The 16,233-nt window shown below is 47.0% G+C and overlaps 1 protein-coding gene across 1 annotated transcript in view; it reads left to right on the top strand.

Annotated features, from left to right (window-relative positions):
- The first annotated feature begins 320 nt into the window (after window positions 1-320).
- Window positions 321-16,233, top strand: part of ITIH6 (inter-alpha-trypsin inhibitor heavy chain family member 6) — a 29,227-nt gene continuing 13,314 nt past the window's right edge. Inside the window, 7 exon segments of the mRNA XM_085008514.1 lie at window positions 321-421; window positions 1,508-1,663; window positions 7,353-7,463; window positions 8,599-8,846; window positions 10,998-11,161; window positions 12,352-12,357; window positions 15,083-15,199. Of these exon segments, the coding sequence (XP_084864640.1) occupies window positions 321-421; window positions 1,508-1,663; window positions 7,353-7,463; window positions 8,599-8,846; window positions 10,998-11,161; window positions 12,352-12,357; window positions 15,083-15,199 (903 nt within the window).

The following is a 16,233-nucleotide window of genomic DNA, read 5'->3' as shown; positions in this document are numbered from 1 at the left end:
GAAAAACCCCACCCTAAGCCAACACAACAAACAGACAGACCCAGCACTCTAGTATGTTTAGTTTCCATTCATCTTACAGTTGGATGATGGGGAAAAGGGAGGCATAGAACTGGCGCCTCTCCAGGCAAGATGCCAGCCCCAGCTCTTGGACAATCCCGGCTTGTGTGAATTCAATGCCACATTCAGATGCTTCTCCACCCTTCAGGGTAGCCCCTCCTTCTCCAGAGAAAGGATACCTGGAGGCTTAAAAGAGCAAGAGTTTGGAGATTGGGCTCGGACCTCCTGGACGTGAACAACAGACCCAGGTCAGATGTGGTATCATGTCTGAGTGGAGATGCTTCATCCATATCAGCTTTTTGCTGACCATTCTCCTGGAATTGACATACCAGGGACCTTCTGGCCCTTCCTCATCAAGCACCAAGGTCAGTTTTGGGATGAGGGAACAGAGCTCTGGGATTTGCAGAAAAATTACCTCCTTGGGGACAATGGGAGAAGGTTATTTGGTCTGCTTTCTCATTCCTAGGAAGCTAGGGCCAGAGAAAAGAGTTACTATTTTCTGAGTACATGTCAAGTGCTGAAATAGGGATTTTAGCACTATCTTTTCATGTAGTCCTTAAAGCATTCCAGTGAGCTAAGCTCTACTATTATCCACTTCACATGAAGGAGGAAACTGAGGCTAAGAAGTTGAGGCACAGTTAGGAGGTAGCAGTACTAGAATTTGATTCTTGCTCCATCTGATCCCAAATGCTGTCATTTACCACTGCCCCATTCTGAATAAACTAGATATGTGGGTAGATGGAGGGATCATGGCTTCAGGAAAGGTGAGGAAGAGGATGGATATGTACTTGCTGTGTGACCTCAGGCTCTGAGCCTAGTTAGCACATCTGTAAAACATGAACAGTGATATTAAGTAGAGCCCACAGAGCTTATATGAGAATTAAATATGATTATGGATGCCATATGCTTATGCTTTTCAGTGCATGATTACACATATCAGGTATAATTCTTTATACCTGAGATTCTAAATATATATATAGAGAGAGACAAATACACATATATCACAATACCTTACACAGAGTAGAGCTCAATGAATGACAGCCACCCTGTTATATCCTAAAGCCTTGCTACTCAAAGTAGCACTCATGGACCAGTACCACCAGCATCACCTGAGAGTTTGTCTTTTTAACAAATCCCACTCCCCACCCCAGACTTGCTAAATCAGAATCTGCATTTTAACAAGATCTCCAGGCAAATCATGTGGACATTAAAGTTGGAGAAGGACTTATCCAGAGATCCCCTGGTTTGTAATATTCTGTCTTTGTTTCTGAGACTTGGTGAAACTCACTGAAATATTAGACAGATCTACAAAATGAATAACAGAGGCCATTTTCCCTCCCTGGGCCTCACTTTCTCAACCTGTATTCTGAGGCCTATCCAGGAGTCCTGGGTACTAGCACATGTGAGCCAAGGATAGAGTCTACCTAACCCCTCTCCCTGTCTTCCCTCGGCTGTTGATGAGAAGCTATTCCACGTGTTCTTCCATGATTTCCCGCTATGCCCACACCTTGATCACCTCGGTCCTGTACAATCCATATTCTGAGGCCCATGAAGCCGTCTTTGACCTGGATCTGCCTCGCCTAGACTTTATCTCCAATTTCACCATGTAAGTCTGTTTCAAAATGCACAGTTTTATTCATTCATGCATGCATATGTTCATTCTTTCAGCAGAGCCTAGTGGTAAAGAGCATGTACCCTTGAGTTTGAATCCTGGTTCTGCCAGCTATGGGACTCAGGAGAAGTCATGTCATTTCTTAGAGTCTCACTTTACACATCTTTCAAATGGGGGTAAAATTAGAACCCACCTGCAAGGATTAAATGAGCTGATATATGTGAAAATATATGCTAAAATTAGTAGCAGGCAGGTAACGTGTCCTTGATAATATTTGCTTGAGGAGTTCCTATGTGGCTCAGTGGATTAAGAACCTGACTAGTATCCATGAAGATGTGGTTTGGTCTATGGCCTCACTCAGTGGGTCAAGGATCTGACATTACCACAAGCTGAGGTGTAGGTCACAAATGCAGATCGGATCTAGTGGCTGTGGCTGTGGTGTAGGCCAGCAGTTGCAGCTCTGATTCGACCCCTACCCTGGGAACTTCCATATGCTGCAGATGTGACCCTAAAAAGAAAAAAAAAATGCTTGATTATTTTTTTAAAAAACATGTTCTGATGCTGGCTGTGTAACTTACACTGGGCTGGATATTATGGAAAGAGAAAGATGAATTGCACATGGTCCTGCTCCCAAAGAGGTCACAGTATAGTGGGAGAAATAAAAAAGAAAGCAGATAATTTTAATAAAGTATGCTGGAAGGAAAGAGAATTGTTAATGGTAAGGCCTACCAGGAGACAGCGTCAGTTCCCCAACCCAAGGAAAAGAAAGCCTCACAAAAATGACACCTAAACTGAAATTTGAAATAAAGCTATTCATCAGGCAACCAGAGTGAGAGCAGGGCTGGGGAATAGAGGCAAAAGGTGTACAGGAATAAATGTTTCCATATTAGAGGAACTGCAAGGACCTTAGTTTCACTGGAGTGTAAGGCAAGTATAGAGAGTGGTCAGAAATGATGCTGGAGAGTAAGGGAAAGATTAGGTGCCAATGGCAGACCAAGTATGTGGCCCTTACTTGATGGTCTCCAAACCCTCTTATGTGTTTGCACACCTCTGAGGAAAAACTTGATCAGGTACTTCCTAAATATGTATTATTAATTTTTTTTGTCTTTTTGCCTTTTCTAGGGCCGCTCCCGCAGCATGTGGAGGTTCCCAGGCTAGGGGTCTAATAGGAGCTGTAGCTGCCAGCCTACTCCAGAGCCACAGCAATGCGGGATCCAAGTGGCATCTGCAACCTACACCACAGCAACGCCGGATCCTTAACCCACTGAGCAAGGCCAGGGATCGAACCCAAAACCTCGTGGTTCCTAGTCAGATTCATTAATCACTGAGCCACAATGGGAACTCCATGTATTATTAATTTATAGATTATGTAAATATGCTACTGAGCAAATACTAGATACATTATGAAGTATATTCAAAAATATAAATAAAGGATGAGAGAAAAAACCTTGTAAGTCGAGTATTAACATTCTTTTCCCACTCCGTCATGATTTTTCTCCATCACCCTCTGGAGCGAGTGAGCCTCACTTTAGAAGTAACTGAGGCCCATAATGAGAAGATATGGCAAGGTTTTAAACAAAGAGGGGCAATAGTGAGGTGGGTGGGCTGGAGGGGCCAGTTGGGAAGCAGGGAGCTCAGTAAGGGGGCTGCTGGGGGCTGGAGCAGTGCAGTGGTGGGATTTGACAGACTATAAGGAGGGAGAAATAACCTGATGCATACATGTGGGGAGTAAGTAAAGATAAAGAATGTCCACCTGATTTCAGCTTATCTGACTTGGTAGATGACAGTGTCTTCTTTGAGACGGTAAAGAAGAGAAGCAGATAAGGAGAAGCTTAGTGGGGCCTCATTAGCTCCTACAATACCTTAGTGTGAATTAGAAAAAAGGCCTCTCGCTTTGGGGAGAGTGACTCAGATTTAGCAGATGAGTGAGGCCAGCACAGGGAAGAGTTTAGGCCTTCACTCAGACCCCCTCACCAGAGGTGGGCCTTGTGCTGGAAACAATCTATAAGCCTCTATTAACAGCAGCCCTAGAGCCTGGGCTTTGTCATCAGGAAGCTACTGGCCTTGATGGACAGATGGCACTCCCCTGGAGAGAGAAAGTTAGAGAGGAGGTAGATGGTACATGTCTGGCCAGGGAGTTCATGGGCGAGGTACTGAGATAGTCAAAGAGGGCTTCCTGAAAGCAGGATTTCCAAATGCAGAAGATTGGAAGGGACCAAGATCACTGCCAGTAGGTGACCCTGGAGTACCAAAGGCCAAAAAGGGTTTGGAGTATGGGAGCTAATCAGAAAAGTTGTTAGTCAAGAGCTAAGCAGTCAGGCAGAGTGTGTATTTTTGCTCCAATAGAAAAAAAAAATTAAGCAAAGCAGGCTGGAGGAAATGTTTTTGAGAAGACTCTATGGAAAGTGTGCTTGCTGGAGGCAGCACACGTACAGAGGCTCCAATGTGCTGCTGCCAGACCAGCTCCACCTCACACCCTCACAACCCCCAGGAGACCTTGGGGCCCCAGTTCAGCCCACTCCCACACAAGCCCAGCAACATCAATAGTCTGTTTCGGCAGCCTAGAAACACTTTCTGCTTGAGTGGGTCTCTTCTGCAGGTTGTATGTCCTCCTCAAGTGTTCCTAGAAGCTGCTGCTTTGAAGCTAAATGACTTCATTCCACTGCAACCACCTCTGGTATCTATGCCTCAGTTTCTCCATTTGTAAAACAGCGACTGTTGTTCCTGACTCTTACAGAGTTGCAGTAATATGTAATAGCCTCTAGGACACTGAACTCCTCAAAGACCAACTCTGACCCATCCCCTTCCTTTCAGGATGTATCTAGGACTCCCATTTTCCAGATTATCCAGATCAAAAGTCTTCAGTGCCATATGAGCTCACTGAGTCTAGTGTTCAAAGCCCTTTATTCTCTAGATCCAGCCAACCATTCCAAACTTCTCTCCAGAACACCTTTCCCTGCCTCTCTGCTCCAGGCAAATCTAATTATTTGCTGTACCCTGAAACATGTCCTATATTTTCCTGCTGTATGAACGGGATGCCCACATCACAATTAATTGTTGAGTGCCTGTTCTATGCCAGGTAGCATTCCAGGCAATGGGGATTCAGCAGCAAATAAGACAGACAAGGAGTTCCCGTCGTGGCGCAGTGGTTAACGAATCTGACTAGGAACCATGAGGTTGCGGGTTCGATCCCTGGCCTTGCTCAGTGGGTTGAGGATCTGGCATTGCCGTGAGCTGTGGTGTAGGTTGCAGACGCGGCTTGGATCCCGCATTGCTGTGGCTCTGGCGTAGGCCAGCGGCTACAGCTCCGATTCGACCCCTAGCCTGGGAACCTCCATATGCCACGGGAGCGGCGCAAGAAAAGGCAAAAAAGACAAAAAAAAAAAAAAAAAAAAAAAAGACAGACAAAAATCCCTGCCCTCGAGGAGCTTACAGTCCAGTGGAAAAGATAGATAAGGGGAAAAAAATGAGAAGTGCTACAAAAATATAGAAAGCGGAGGAAGGGAGCTAGAGAGTGAATGGGAAGATGTTTTAGAGTGATCAAGGATGTCTCTCTAAGGAAATAACATTTGAACCTAAAATAAGTTTCAAATAAAACAAGGTTCAAGGAATTCCTATTGTGGCGCAGTGGTTAACAAATCCGACTAGGAACCATGAGGTTGAGGGTTCAGTCTTTGGCCTTGCTCAGTGGGTTAAGGATCTGGCGTTGTCATGAGCTGTGGTGTAGGTCGCAGATGCAGCTCGGATCCTGCGTTGCTGTGGCTCTGGCGTATGCCGGTGGCTACAGCTCCGATTAGACCCCTAGCCTGGGAACCTCCATATGCCGTGGAAGTGGCCCTAGAAAAAAGGCAAAAAGACAAAATAAATAAATAAATAAAAATAATTTTAAAAAATAAATAAAATAAGGTTCAAGACCTAAAATAAGGGAAGTTAGAGGATTTGCAAAGATCTGGAGGAATAGTGTTCCAAACAAAGGGAATACCAATTGTAAAGGCTCTGAAACATAAGTGTGCTTAAAAAAAAAAAATCAAGAAACAGTAAGAGTGTCTTTGTGACTACAGCAGAATGAATGAGGGGAAGAGTTGGAGGATATGGGGTTAAAGAGGTAACAGTCAGCCGAATAGTGTAGGGTCATAGAGGCCCTTGTGAAGATTTTGGCTTTTGCTCTGAGTTGAGATGAGAACCTCAGAGAGTTTTGAGAAAAGAAGGAACATGGCCTGACTTGGGATTTAAGAGGATCTCTCTGACTGCTATGAAGAGAACTGATAATAAGGAGGCAAGGCTTTTAAAGAGAGAGGCCAATGAGTAGGTCATTGCATTTATCCAAGCAAGAGATGTTGGTAGTTTGGACTAGGGAAATAATCGTGGGAGTGGTGAGAAGTAGTCAGATTGTGAATGTATCTAAAGATAGGGTCAAAAATTCCCTGATGGATTAGATGTGGAGTGTGAGAGGAAGAAAGGAGTCAAGCATGACTCTGAGATTTACAACCAAACAACTATTTCCTGAGAAGCAAAAACAGGGGAGGAACAGATTTGGGAGGTGGGAGAGGTAAGAGGAACTCAGTTTGGGATATGTTTAGCTTTAAGTGCCTATTGGAAATGCTAGTATAAATGTCAAGTGAACAATCTATAGCTCTGGAGTTCAGAAGACAGGTATATAATGGAAATGCAGATTTGAGAGTTATCTGTGTATATATGATATTTAAAGCTCAGCCCACTCCCACACAAGCCCAGGAACAGCAATAGTTGGGCTATTGCTATTGCTGATATCCTCAGCTAGAGAATGACTGTGGAAAGAACAGAGGAGAGTAGGATGAGGTCTAGAAGAGAGCCTCGCAATGTCCCAAAGATTTTGAATCAGGAAGAGGCGCCAACAAAGGAAACTGATGATCATCTGTCCAAATCCTTCCTGACTTTCAGACCCACCACCAAGGCCACTTCCTCTAGGACCTTTTTAGGAAGATTTGGACAAAAGCACTCCCTCCTTCCTTTGGACACCCTTGCAGTTTATTACCTTCCTTAGAGCAATGGAAAATGAGGGTAAGCAAGTCTGGGTTGGTATCCCACTGGTCTCTGGGCCCCCTGAGGTCAAGGCCACCTCCCTAGTCAGACTCAGATGCCTTTGCAGCCATTTGTGTTCCGTTTTCACAATTTTTACTGCCTGTACTACCCACCATATTCTTGACTTAATATAGTTTCTTTAAGTAGATATACTTTTTAAGATTGCCTGTTAGACCTATCCTAAACAACAATATCTATGAGCTCATGAATATATTTTAATACACATTACAGTAAAGATATAATAATTATAATAAAAATATTCAATTGTATCCTACCTAAAATTATTTTATGTGCCAAAACATGGAATTCATTCAACCCTTGGGGAAACATAAAGTCCTAACATCAAGTCCACCATGTGCTAACTATGTGGTCTCTATTTCCCCACTTGACAAGTGGACATAATGATAACTGCTTCACCTGATTTTATCTCCCTGGCTTCTCCTTTCTTCTCTTGTTCTTTCTCTCACTCTGGCTTCATGGTTCTATTTTGCTCTTTCTCTCTCCACATCCCTTATCCTCCTCTTTTATCTTATTTGTATGTCTCTTTCCATCTATGCCTCTGACCATTCTCCTTTTTCCTTTCTCTGCCTCTATCTGTCCTTCCTCTTTCCTGCTCCATCAGGACCATCTACAATAAAGTCTATGTTGCAGAAGCCAAAGAGAAGCACCAAGTAAAGAAAATCTATGAGGAAGCCCATCAGCAGGGAAAGATAGCTGCTCATGTAGGCATCAGGTAAGGCTCCGTCCAGTCTGAAACATGACAAGTTCATTTTAGAAATGTGATTAGGGGCTTGCTTACACATGATCTCACTGGGCTTCAATCTCTACCTCTGTAAAGTGAGGACAATGATCTATACTTCACAGGATTACATGAAGAGTATGTGAATTAATGAATGTCAAGACCTATAAGAGAGTAGGTATTTAATAAATGGGAGTTTACTTCCCTTCTCCATTTCCACTTTCTTCCTGCCAACAGGATGTGGCTTATTTAAGAATTGGCACCTTCAGGTAAGATTATGTTCAAGTAAGCTTTTTCTACATCAAATCATGCTGCATAACTGAGTTCCATTCTGCTGGCAGAAATAAATTGTCTTTCTTCAATATTTCTTCCCAGCCTCCAAAAGAGTTTCATCAAGAATGTAAACTTGGAGTTCCCGTCATGGTGCAGTGGTTGACGGATCCAACTAGGAACCATGAGGTTTCGGATTCAATCCTTGGCCTTGCTCAGTGGGTTGAGGATCCGGCATTGCCGTGAGCTGCGGTGTAGGTTGCAGACGCGGCTTGGATCCCGCATTGCTGTGGCCCTGGCGTAGGCCGGTGGCTACAGCTCCAATTTGACCCCTAGCCTGGGAACCTCCATATGCCGTGGGAGCGGCGCAAGAAAAGGCAAAAAGACAAAAAAAAAAAAAAAAACAAAAAAAAAAAACATAAACTTTAGGTTTGGCTACTGCATAGTGAGGGATTGATGCCATATGAACAAGCTTAGTCTAAAGTATGGGAGATGGGTCGGTGTGAGGGGCTATTTGAAGGGGAAGGGGCATTGTGTATAAATTGAAATCTTTATAATAAAACAAATTAGCCCCCTATTGTTCTACTGTAGATTCAAAATTTCACTAACATCCTTTCCTTATGGGTAAGTTGTCTGTGATGGAATATCTTGGCAGAATATTTAAAAGGTAAATGGAGAAGAGAGACACTTTAACGAGTGGGTGAGTAGATAACTAACTGTGGGCAAGGGACTTGGTTGAAATAGAAGCCTGATCAGGTCTGCTGGGGCCAAAGTGGGGATAACTGGAACTAGGTGATTTAACAGCTCCCCTGCCCCTCATGAGATCGCATCTCCTTCACCCTATTCCCTTTCATACCAGGGACCAGGAATCAGAGAAGTTCTGCATCTCCATCAACCTGGCAGCAGCCACAGAGGTGACATTTTCCCTGGCTTATGAGGAGCTTCTGCAGTGGCACCAGGGCCAGTACCACCTGGTGGTGAACCTAAGGTTTCTCCAATTGGCGACAAGGCTGAGTGTAGAGGTCACAGTGTCAGAAAGGACAGGCATTGGCTATATTCATGTAACATCTCTGAGGACCAGCCACCTGCACATCAAAACCCACACAAGTGTGTGGACAGCACTATGGGTCAAACATAAGATTGGACCTCCTTAAGTGAAAATCTACCCTTTTTCCCTCTGCTACCCTCCAATACCACTTATGCCCTAGGCTGCTACCCAGTTCAAACAGTGAGAAAACTACATATTTGGAATAGAAGATATTTGGGTTACAAACTTGGTCTAGCCTTGGAAAGTTATGGGAAAACGCAAATCCACACTTTTCACAGTGTGATTTACCTCTGGAAAATGGAAAGAGTGGAGGAGGGATTGCTGAGGGTTGGAGGGTGGGAATCCATGAAAACATATATTGGCAATGCTAAGAGATGCAGGGGCCACACTAGCTTTCCTCTGGAATCACCACAGAGAGTGGAAGAGCAATGGGAGGACAGTGTAAAAGGTAGGCTGCCCCCAGAGGATAGCACCTCAGGCCCTGCAGTCTAGAGAGATGTCCTGGCCGCCAGCCTTGCTTCAAACCTCATCTTGAGGTGTTGGCGGTCCTCACTGGCTACAGCAGAATCACTATGTGAGCTGTCAGAATACAGAATCTAGGACCCCACCCTCCTGGAATTTGCTTCTGCAGCTTGAGGAGGGACCCAGGAATCTGTGTTTTTAACCCATTTGTAGGTGAACTCAATGTGCAGTCAGATTGGAGAACCACTGATCTGGGCCACATGCCTCCTCTGAGAGAGGAGTGGACCGGCCCAGGGAAATCACCCATGTCGTGTGCCACCCTCACCAAACTGTTTAGCCTAATTTGACCCTGCTGTTCCAGAGAGACAGTGTGGAATACGGCGAGGAGAGAGACAGACACAGATCTGGGTTCAAATCCCAGCTTTGACCTTCTCCCAAGGTGGGTCAGCAGGCAAATCCCTCACTTGCTCTGCTTCACTTTTCCCATCTGTACAATGGGGACGTGCAATCTATGGCCCAGGACCACTGGGAGAATTGGAGAAAATTCCTCCCTGAAAATCTCTGTACAGAGTAATGAAGACGTGATGATAACTGCAATTATTAGCATTATTGAGCACTCACTAAAATCCAAGTATGGTTCCAAATGCCTTATCTCAAGGATCTCACTGAACCCCCACACACATTGTCTGTGATACAGGAGCTATTATCATCCCTGTGCTAGAGATGAGGACACTGAGGCTTGGCGAGTGTGAATAACTTGTCCAGGGGCCCCCAGGCAGCAGTAGGGACCTGGACCCACAGGCAGCATCTGAGTCCTTGGAGCCTGCACTCTTCAACCCTAAGCTATAAATGGCAGCTCCCTCCCCCCTTGCTCCTTAAAGGTTAAATCAGAGGGTAGAGCCAATCCTGTGGGGATAAAACAGAACAAAGACCTCTGAAAGGAAGGAAGCCAAGGGAATGTATGTAAGCAGGCGCCTCAGAGAGTATAGGGGCTCAGTTTGCCCCTGGCTTCCTGACAGATGTAGCAGGAAAGAGGGGCGGGGAGCAGAATTCCCTAGTTTCCATTTTCTGGAAAAAAGGAGGCACAGAGGCATGTCTAAATGGACATTTGTCTTGGACTGAAATTCCAGAGGAGTTGAACTTGTGGCCAGCTCAGCAAACATCCGGGACCAGAAATTCATCTGTGATTTCACGAGGCGCTAAAAGGCTTATTCACACACGTGATTCTGAAAGTCAGAAGGCAGAGGGGGAAGAAAGCACATGAACTTCTATCCCAGAAGGGAACCTTGCTCGACTGCAATTTCCCACAGCAGTAAAGGGCATGGGAGGAGATTTGGCCCTGTCCGTGTGTCTGTCTCTCTCCACAACACGCACCGCACGGCCCCTGTAGGAGAAGACCCAGGCTCCTGGGGACATGATGCTCCTCCAGAGACTGAGCTCGGGGATGGACGGCAAGTGAGCCAGGAAGAAGTTGTGAGTGAAGGCCAGGCTGCGCTGAGTGGGGGCTGGGTCTGTTGGGCTGGATTTGCTGGAAGAGGCAGAGCTAGGAGGGGGGAGGAGCGGCTTATAGGACTGGAAGAGGAAGGTGGCCTTTGGGCAGGTGGAAGGGTGTTGTAGGCCAAAGGAGTAGGAGGTGGCGTGGGGATTCTTTCTCCTCCTTCCTAGATATCGCCCCTTTTCATTTCCCTTTCCATGGCATTTTGCCTGGTGAGCCCGCCGTAACAACCACCCCCTCCCCACCCGTGCAGGTGAGGCCGACTCGCCCCCATCCACAAGGATCGAGAGGGGAGAGACCTGTGTCTGAATTACCTTCCGCCCGACATTGCAAGAGCAGTCTGCCTTCTCCAGCTCAGGGATCAGGGCCGACTTTGTGGTCCAGTATGACGTGGTCATGGAGGACATCATTGGAGATGTGCAGCTGAGAGGACCAGGGAAACAGCAGGACCACGGGCCCTGGAGCCACGCATTTACGTATTCATTTGTGCATTCACACGTGGACTCATCGCCACCAAGCAGAAAGCCACTCTAGCCCAGTCCTGCCCTCAGTGACTCTGGGAACCCAAAAATGAGTGGGACACCACCCCTAATCTCCCTTTGCAATGTCTCGTTCTGAAGTAGCAGATATATATAAAGCCAGAGCAGTCATCAAAAGTTCTAAGTGCTATGTATAAATCTGTCACGGGGTGTATGTGGAAACTGTTGAGGAGGGTTTCGGGAGAGCCTTCGTGAAGGAGTTGGCCTTTGAGTTAGCATAGGCAAAATGAAGAGATTTACCTCCACCTGGGTTGACAGAACTAAGGGAATGGTATGAGGAGAGAAGGGAATAGCATGTGCAGAAGCACAGAGGTGGGACAGAGGCCTGCTGTGTACAGGGAATAAAAGGAAGTCACCATCTCAGAATAGGAGCTGAGGGTAGCATGCCAGTTAGTGGCAGCAGGGTCTTAAACTGGTGTTCCAGGGTGTGTGTGTGTGTGTGTGTGAGAGAGAGAGAGAGAGAGAGAGAGAGAGAGAGAGAGAGAGAGCGAGCACGTGTGAATTGAGGTGTTTGTCTGCTGTTCCTTCGTTACTTCTCCCACCCTTGCCTAGAGTAGAAATAACAGACCAGATGAAACTAGGTATTAAAAAGTCCTATGGATACTCCTACCCACTGTGTGCTCTCACACTTCCACCCCCGCCCCACACCAAGAGCCCATCAATTGACCTTCTGTTCCTACTTGACTATGCACACCCTTTAAAACCCAGCAATGCACTCCCTGGCTGCTTAATTTGTGTCAGGCCCACCACTGGCTGATGTCAGGAACTCTGAAGCCAATCAAACACAGAACCTATTCCCCGTCTCCAGGCAAAACAGAGAGACGATCATGACACAAGATGAGAAGTGCTTTGTCAATGACAACACAAGGTATGATGGAAACCATCGTGAGGAGTGAGGAGGTCAGGGAAGATCCCCTGGACAAAGTAAAGGGTGACCCAGGTCTTAAAGCATTCAAAGAATCCAAGTCAGGAAAGGGGCTGTCGGAAGGCAAAGGCATTCTAGGAAACTGAGGGCTGTACGATCCAAAGAAAGGAGGCTGAAATAATAATCTCAGGGCGTGTAGGGAGCTACAAGTGTATTGGAGTTCCTGAAGCATTGATTTGAGCCCCAAGAAATGGTAGGAGGTGAGGCTGAAGGGTCACGAGTGCTTGCAGGGGCTTGATAAGGACCACAAAGTTTATCTTGAACATGCCCAGGGAGCCATGAGAAAGAATGAGCTCATGAGGTTTGTGTTCAGGATGTCCAGACCTAGTAGCCGCTACAAAGATGCATGGATGGGAGGGGCCCTGACTGGAGCAATAAACCGGAGAGAAAGAAGGTCTGAATAGGGGCTTTTTTAGTTGGGGATGAGGAGGACTGGTGGAACTGAGATATATCTAGCAGATCACACCAGCATGAATTTGTGGCTGGCTGGATGTGAGGCGTGAGGGACACAGGAGAATTCGGGGGGTGGGGGTACACTCAAGTTTGTATCTGGAGTGACCATGTGTGTGATGGTGCCTCTAAATGACCTTTGGGAAAAAGATCATAGGCTTGTTGTTTGTGCATCATACATTGGAGGCATCTTCAACCCCACACGGGGATGGGTCCAATGGTGAGTGGGTATGAAGTTGGAAAGGAGCAAGAGCGAAGAGCATTGGACTGGAGAAAGAGTTGTGGGGTCATCAGTGCAGATTCAGGGACTGAATCCAAGCTACAGAGGTGGCTCAGGGAGAATGGATAGAGGGCCAGCAGAGCAGATCCAGCATGGCAGTTCCTAAGGCAGAGCATCCCGGTCCAGGAGCTATTATCTCCTCAGCCCTTTGGGTGTCCAGCCCCACCAACTGCCAACAGCCCATTCAGGGCTCTAAATCCCCACCACTGCCTTCCATCATGCTCTGCAAACGTAATCATTTTCTTTTCACGCCATGACTAAAATGTATTAGGAGCCCAAGAAAGAGACTGAATCTGATGGGCCTGAGAGCTGGTAGGAGAATAAAGGGAGTTCTCCCTCTCAGAATCCTGTGGGGAAAAGATTCTTCAGAGACCAGAATTGGCGGTCATTTGTGAAATACATCAGGGAGGTGCAGCCTGAGGAAGCTCGAAGTACATCCATGGAGTTTTCAAACCAACAGGTCATTGTTGCCTTTGGGGGATCAGCGCTGGGGGTGGGAGCCAGCCTTCAGGGCACAGAGGAGTGCTGGGGGTGGGATCCAGCCTTCAGGGCACAGAGGAGTGAACTGGAAGTGAGCAGACGATTGTAGCTGTGGAGTTCACTACCTGAGCCTGCTACTGGGAGGAAAGGAGCAGGTTTGAAGTTTGGGTGGGATTGGGATCAATGGGGGCTGTCTCAGTGGATGGAAAAGACACCACGAGTTTTATATTCCAGAGAAGACCCTACTGGGTACATTGGCTAGATTGGACGGTAGGAGTCTGGCTGGTGGAGAAGGTACTGGAGGCTGGGAGTGTATGGGCTCAGGGCAGGATTGTTTTGCCTTCCAGTAGAGGGAAGAGGCATATGGGTGTGTGGACCCTGAGCAAGTGTGGGGTGGGTAGCCCAAGGGACAGGGCTTGATGCCCTTAATTTTCTCATGAGGGGGAAGGGGAGGCGTTTCCTGAGAATGGGGTGGCCTGGCAGCTGTGAGGTGGGAGGTGTTGCCTCTGGTTTATAGGATGTCAGGTATGGGTCCGCCAGTGAGCCTGAGACCATAGAAAGGTAGGAATGTGATTTTCCCAGAATCTCTCACCTATGCTGGTATGGGAGGAACACAGGAGGACAGCTGGACTCTGCCTGTAGCTTGGGCAGTTTGCAAGATGGTCGACCCAGGCCTTGGGGAACTGCCGTAGAGTGCCAGGAGAAAGTGGAGACAGAGCAGACAACCACCTGCACTTGTGACTTAATTCAAAGGCTGGGGCGGAAGGGAAGAGCACGATGTGCTCCCATCTCCTTCCCTCTCTGTACCCTGCCTCACCTTCCAAGAGAGGAGGAGATAGTGTATCCAGCCTTGTGATCAGAGAATGCCTGGAAGGCTGAGAGGAGAAATAAGCTGCTTCTCCCAGGGCAGAGCCTGCTTCAGGCTCTTGGGCAGCACAGACCCTCCGCAAGCCTATACTTCCTTGGACTGAACAGCCACTGGTCCTGGGGGGCCCCCAGCTCCCCCTCCCCTTCCCTCCACTGTCCGGCGCCCCAGGCTCTGCAGAGGGAGAGATGGAGTGGGGGACGGGGTCAGCAGCCAATCACAACCCCGACAGCCCAAGGCATCTGCACCTGGCCTAACCAATCCCCTCTGAACAAACAGCTTGCTCAGCCTCTGCTCCCTCCTCCCCTCCCTCCTCTGCCCAGCAACAGCAGAAAGGAGGTTTAAGGAGGAGAGGGAGGCCCTGCAAACTCCCAGCCCCTGGCAGCACTGGAGCTGGGCCTCAGGCTCACTCTATAGAGGGAGGTTAAAACAATACTCACAGTTCCTGGAGCCCAGGCAACACGTCCCTAGGGGCCCTCAAGACTGTGCAAGCCCAGCTCTCATGGACAGGAACTCACAAATTGCAGAGATCCTGATCCTTGGAGCCTTGGGCCACAAGCCAGTCTCATTCACTCCACCGCTCAGGGGCAGGCCCTGGGCTGGCAGCCTGACCAGCAGAGATACAGTTCTGCTGGAGGAGATGGACATTGAGCAAACAATCCCACAAATGCCTATTTAATAGCAACAATGATAAGGCCCAGAAAGGAAAAGAGCAGGGCCTTATGCAGCAAAATAGGTGGAGACCTGATTTAGACTGATTGTCACTCGGTTTTTGTTGGTTTCTCTTCTTTTTGTCCAGATTTACGACAGCTATTTTATTCATTACGTTGCACCCAGAGGCCTTCCACCTGTTGGGAAAAACGTGGTGTTTGTTATTGACGTGAGCGGCTCCATGTTTGGCACCAAGATGAAACAGGTAACGAGGACCCTGGGGACCTTTCCCAGCTCTTGTTTTAGAAAGCTCAGAAAGCAGAGCGTGCTGGAACACTGGTTCCCTGCGACCAGACACCCTGCCATCCCATCCCCCTTGGACCTTCTAGGCCTAGGTCTACCTTAGGGGCCTTGTACTTTACATATCAGGAGCCATGTAGAACTGGAGGCACAGAATCCTAGGAACACTGAAACATGGGACTGTGGGGTCTCAACCACAGACCTCCAGGTCTCATAAGGGCCCAGAGTCATAGAACTTTTGGGCTAGAGTACTCTGGCATCACAAACCTGTGTCAAAAACAATAAAACCTGGGAGTTTCCTGGTGGCCTCATGGTTAAGGGTCCAGCTTTTTCACTGCTGTGGCTCCAGTCACTGCTATGATGTGGATTTGATCCCTGCCCAGGGAACTTCTCCATGCTGCAGGCACAGAAAAAGAAAAAAAAAAAAAAACGCATTAAAACTTTCCTTATTTTAACTCTGAACTATTAAGGTGCTACAGGCTTGTTTTGTTTTCACTTTTTTTATTTCACCATCTGGAAGATATAGTGCACTGACAGTATAGTGCTTAGAATTCATTGATTCCTGAGTCCATCTTGGCTTAATTCTTACACATTTTCTAGTAGAACACCTTTGAAACAGAATTCTGGAGACATAGGCCAAAAATGTTTTGAGTTTAGATCCTGAATGCATAAAATTCTGGAAGCAGTACTTCCAACCATAGTACTCTGAGGTTCTATAAATATATGATCAAGTTTCCTGGCACAGTGTAACCTTTGTACTTTGTCGTTCTGAACCACAGAGCCCATGGGACATAAGGCTAACTGACCTGTGTTTTATCAGATTGTAACCCAACTAGGGGAAAGGAAGTATTGAAAACTGTCTCCCTCTAGCCTTTAATGCATGGGAAGGAATATACCCAGCTCCAAACCTTTTTAGTCTTCCCATGTAAAGCAGGAAAAAAGCTGAAAAAACTCAAGATTCCAGGGACGCAGGTGCCCTAAAGGACTGAGTACCAAACA

Source organism: Sus scrofa, chromosome X (genome assembly GCF_054392235.1).
Source record: "Sus scrofa isolate SSC_HxYL_T2T_F1_AM1 chromosome X, Sscrofa_HxYL_maternal_Yorkshire_Landrace_v2.0, whole genome shotgun sequence".
In the NCBI taxonomy this organism is placed as follows: Eukaryota; Metazoa; Chordata; class Mammalia; order Artiodactyla; family Suidae; genus Sus; species Sus scrofa.
The sequence above is the reverse complement of the archived record's forward strand: the minus strand, read 5'-3'. Positions and strand labels throughout refer to the sequence as shown.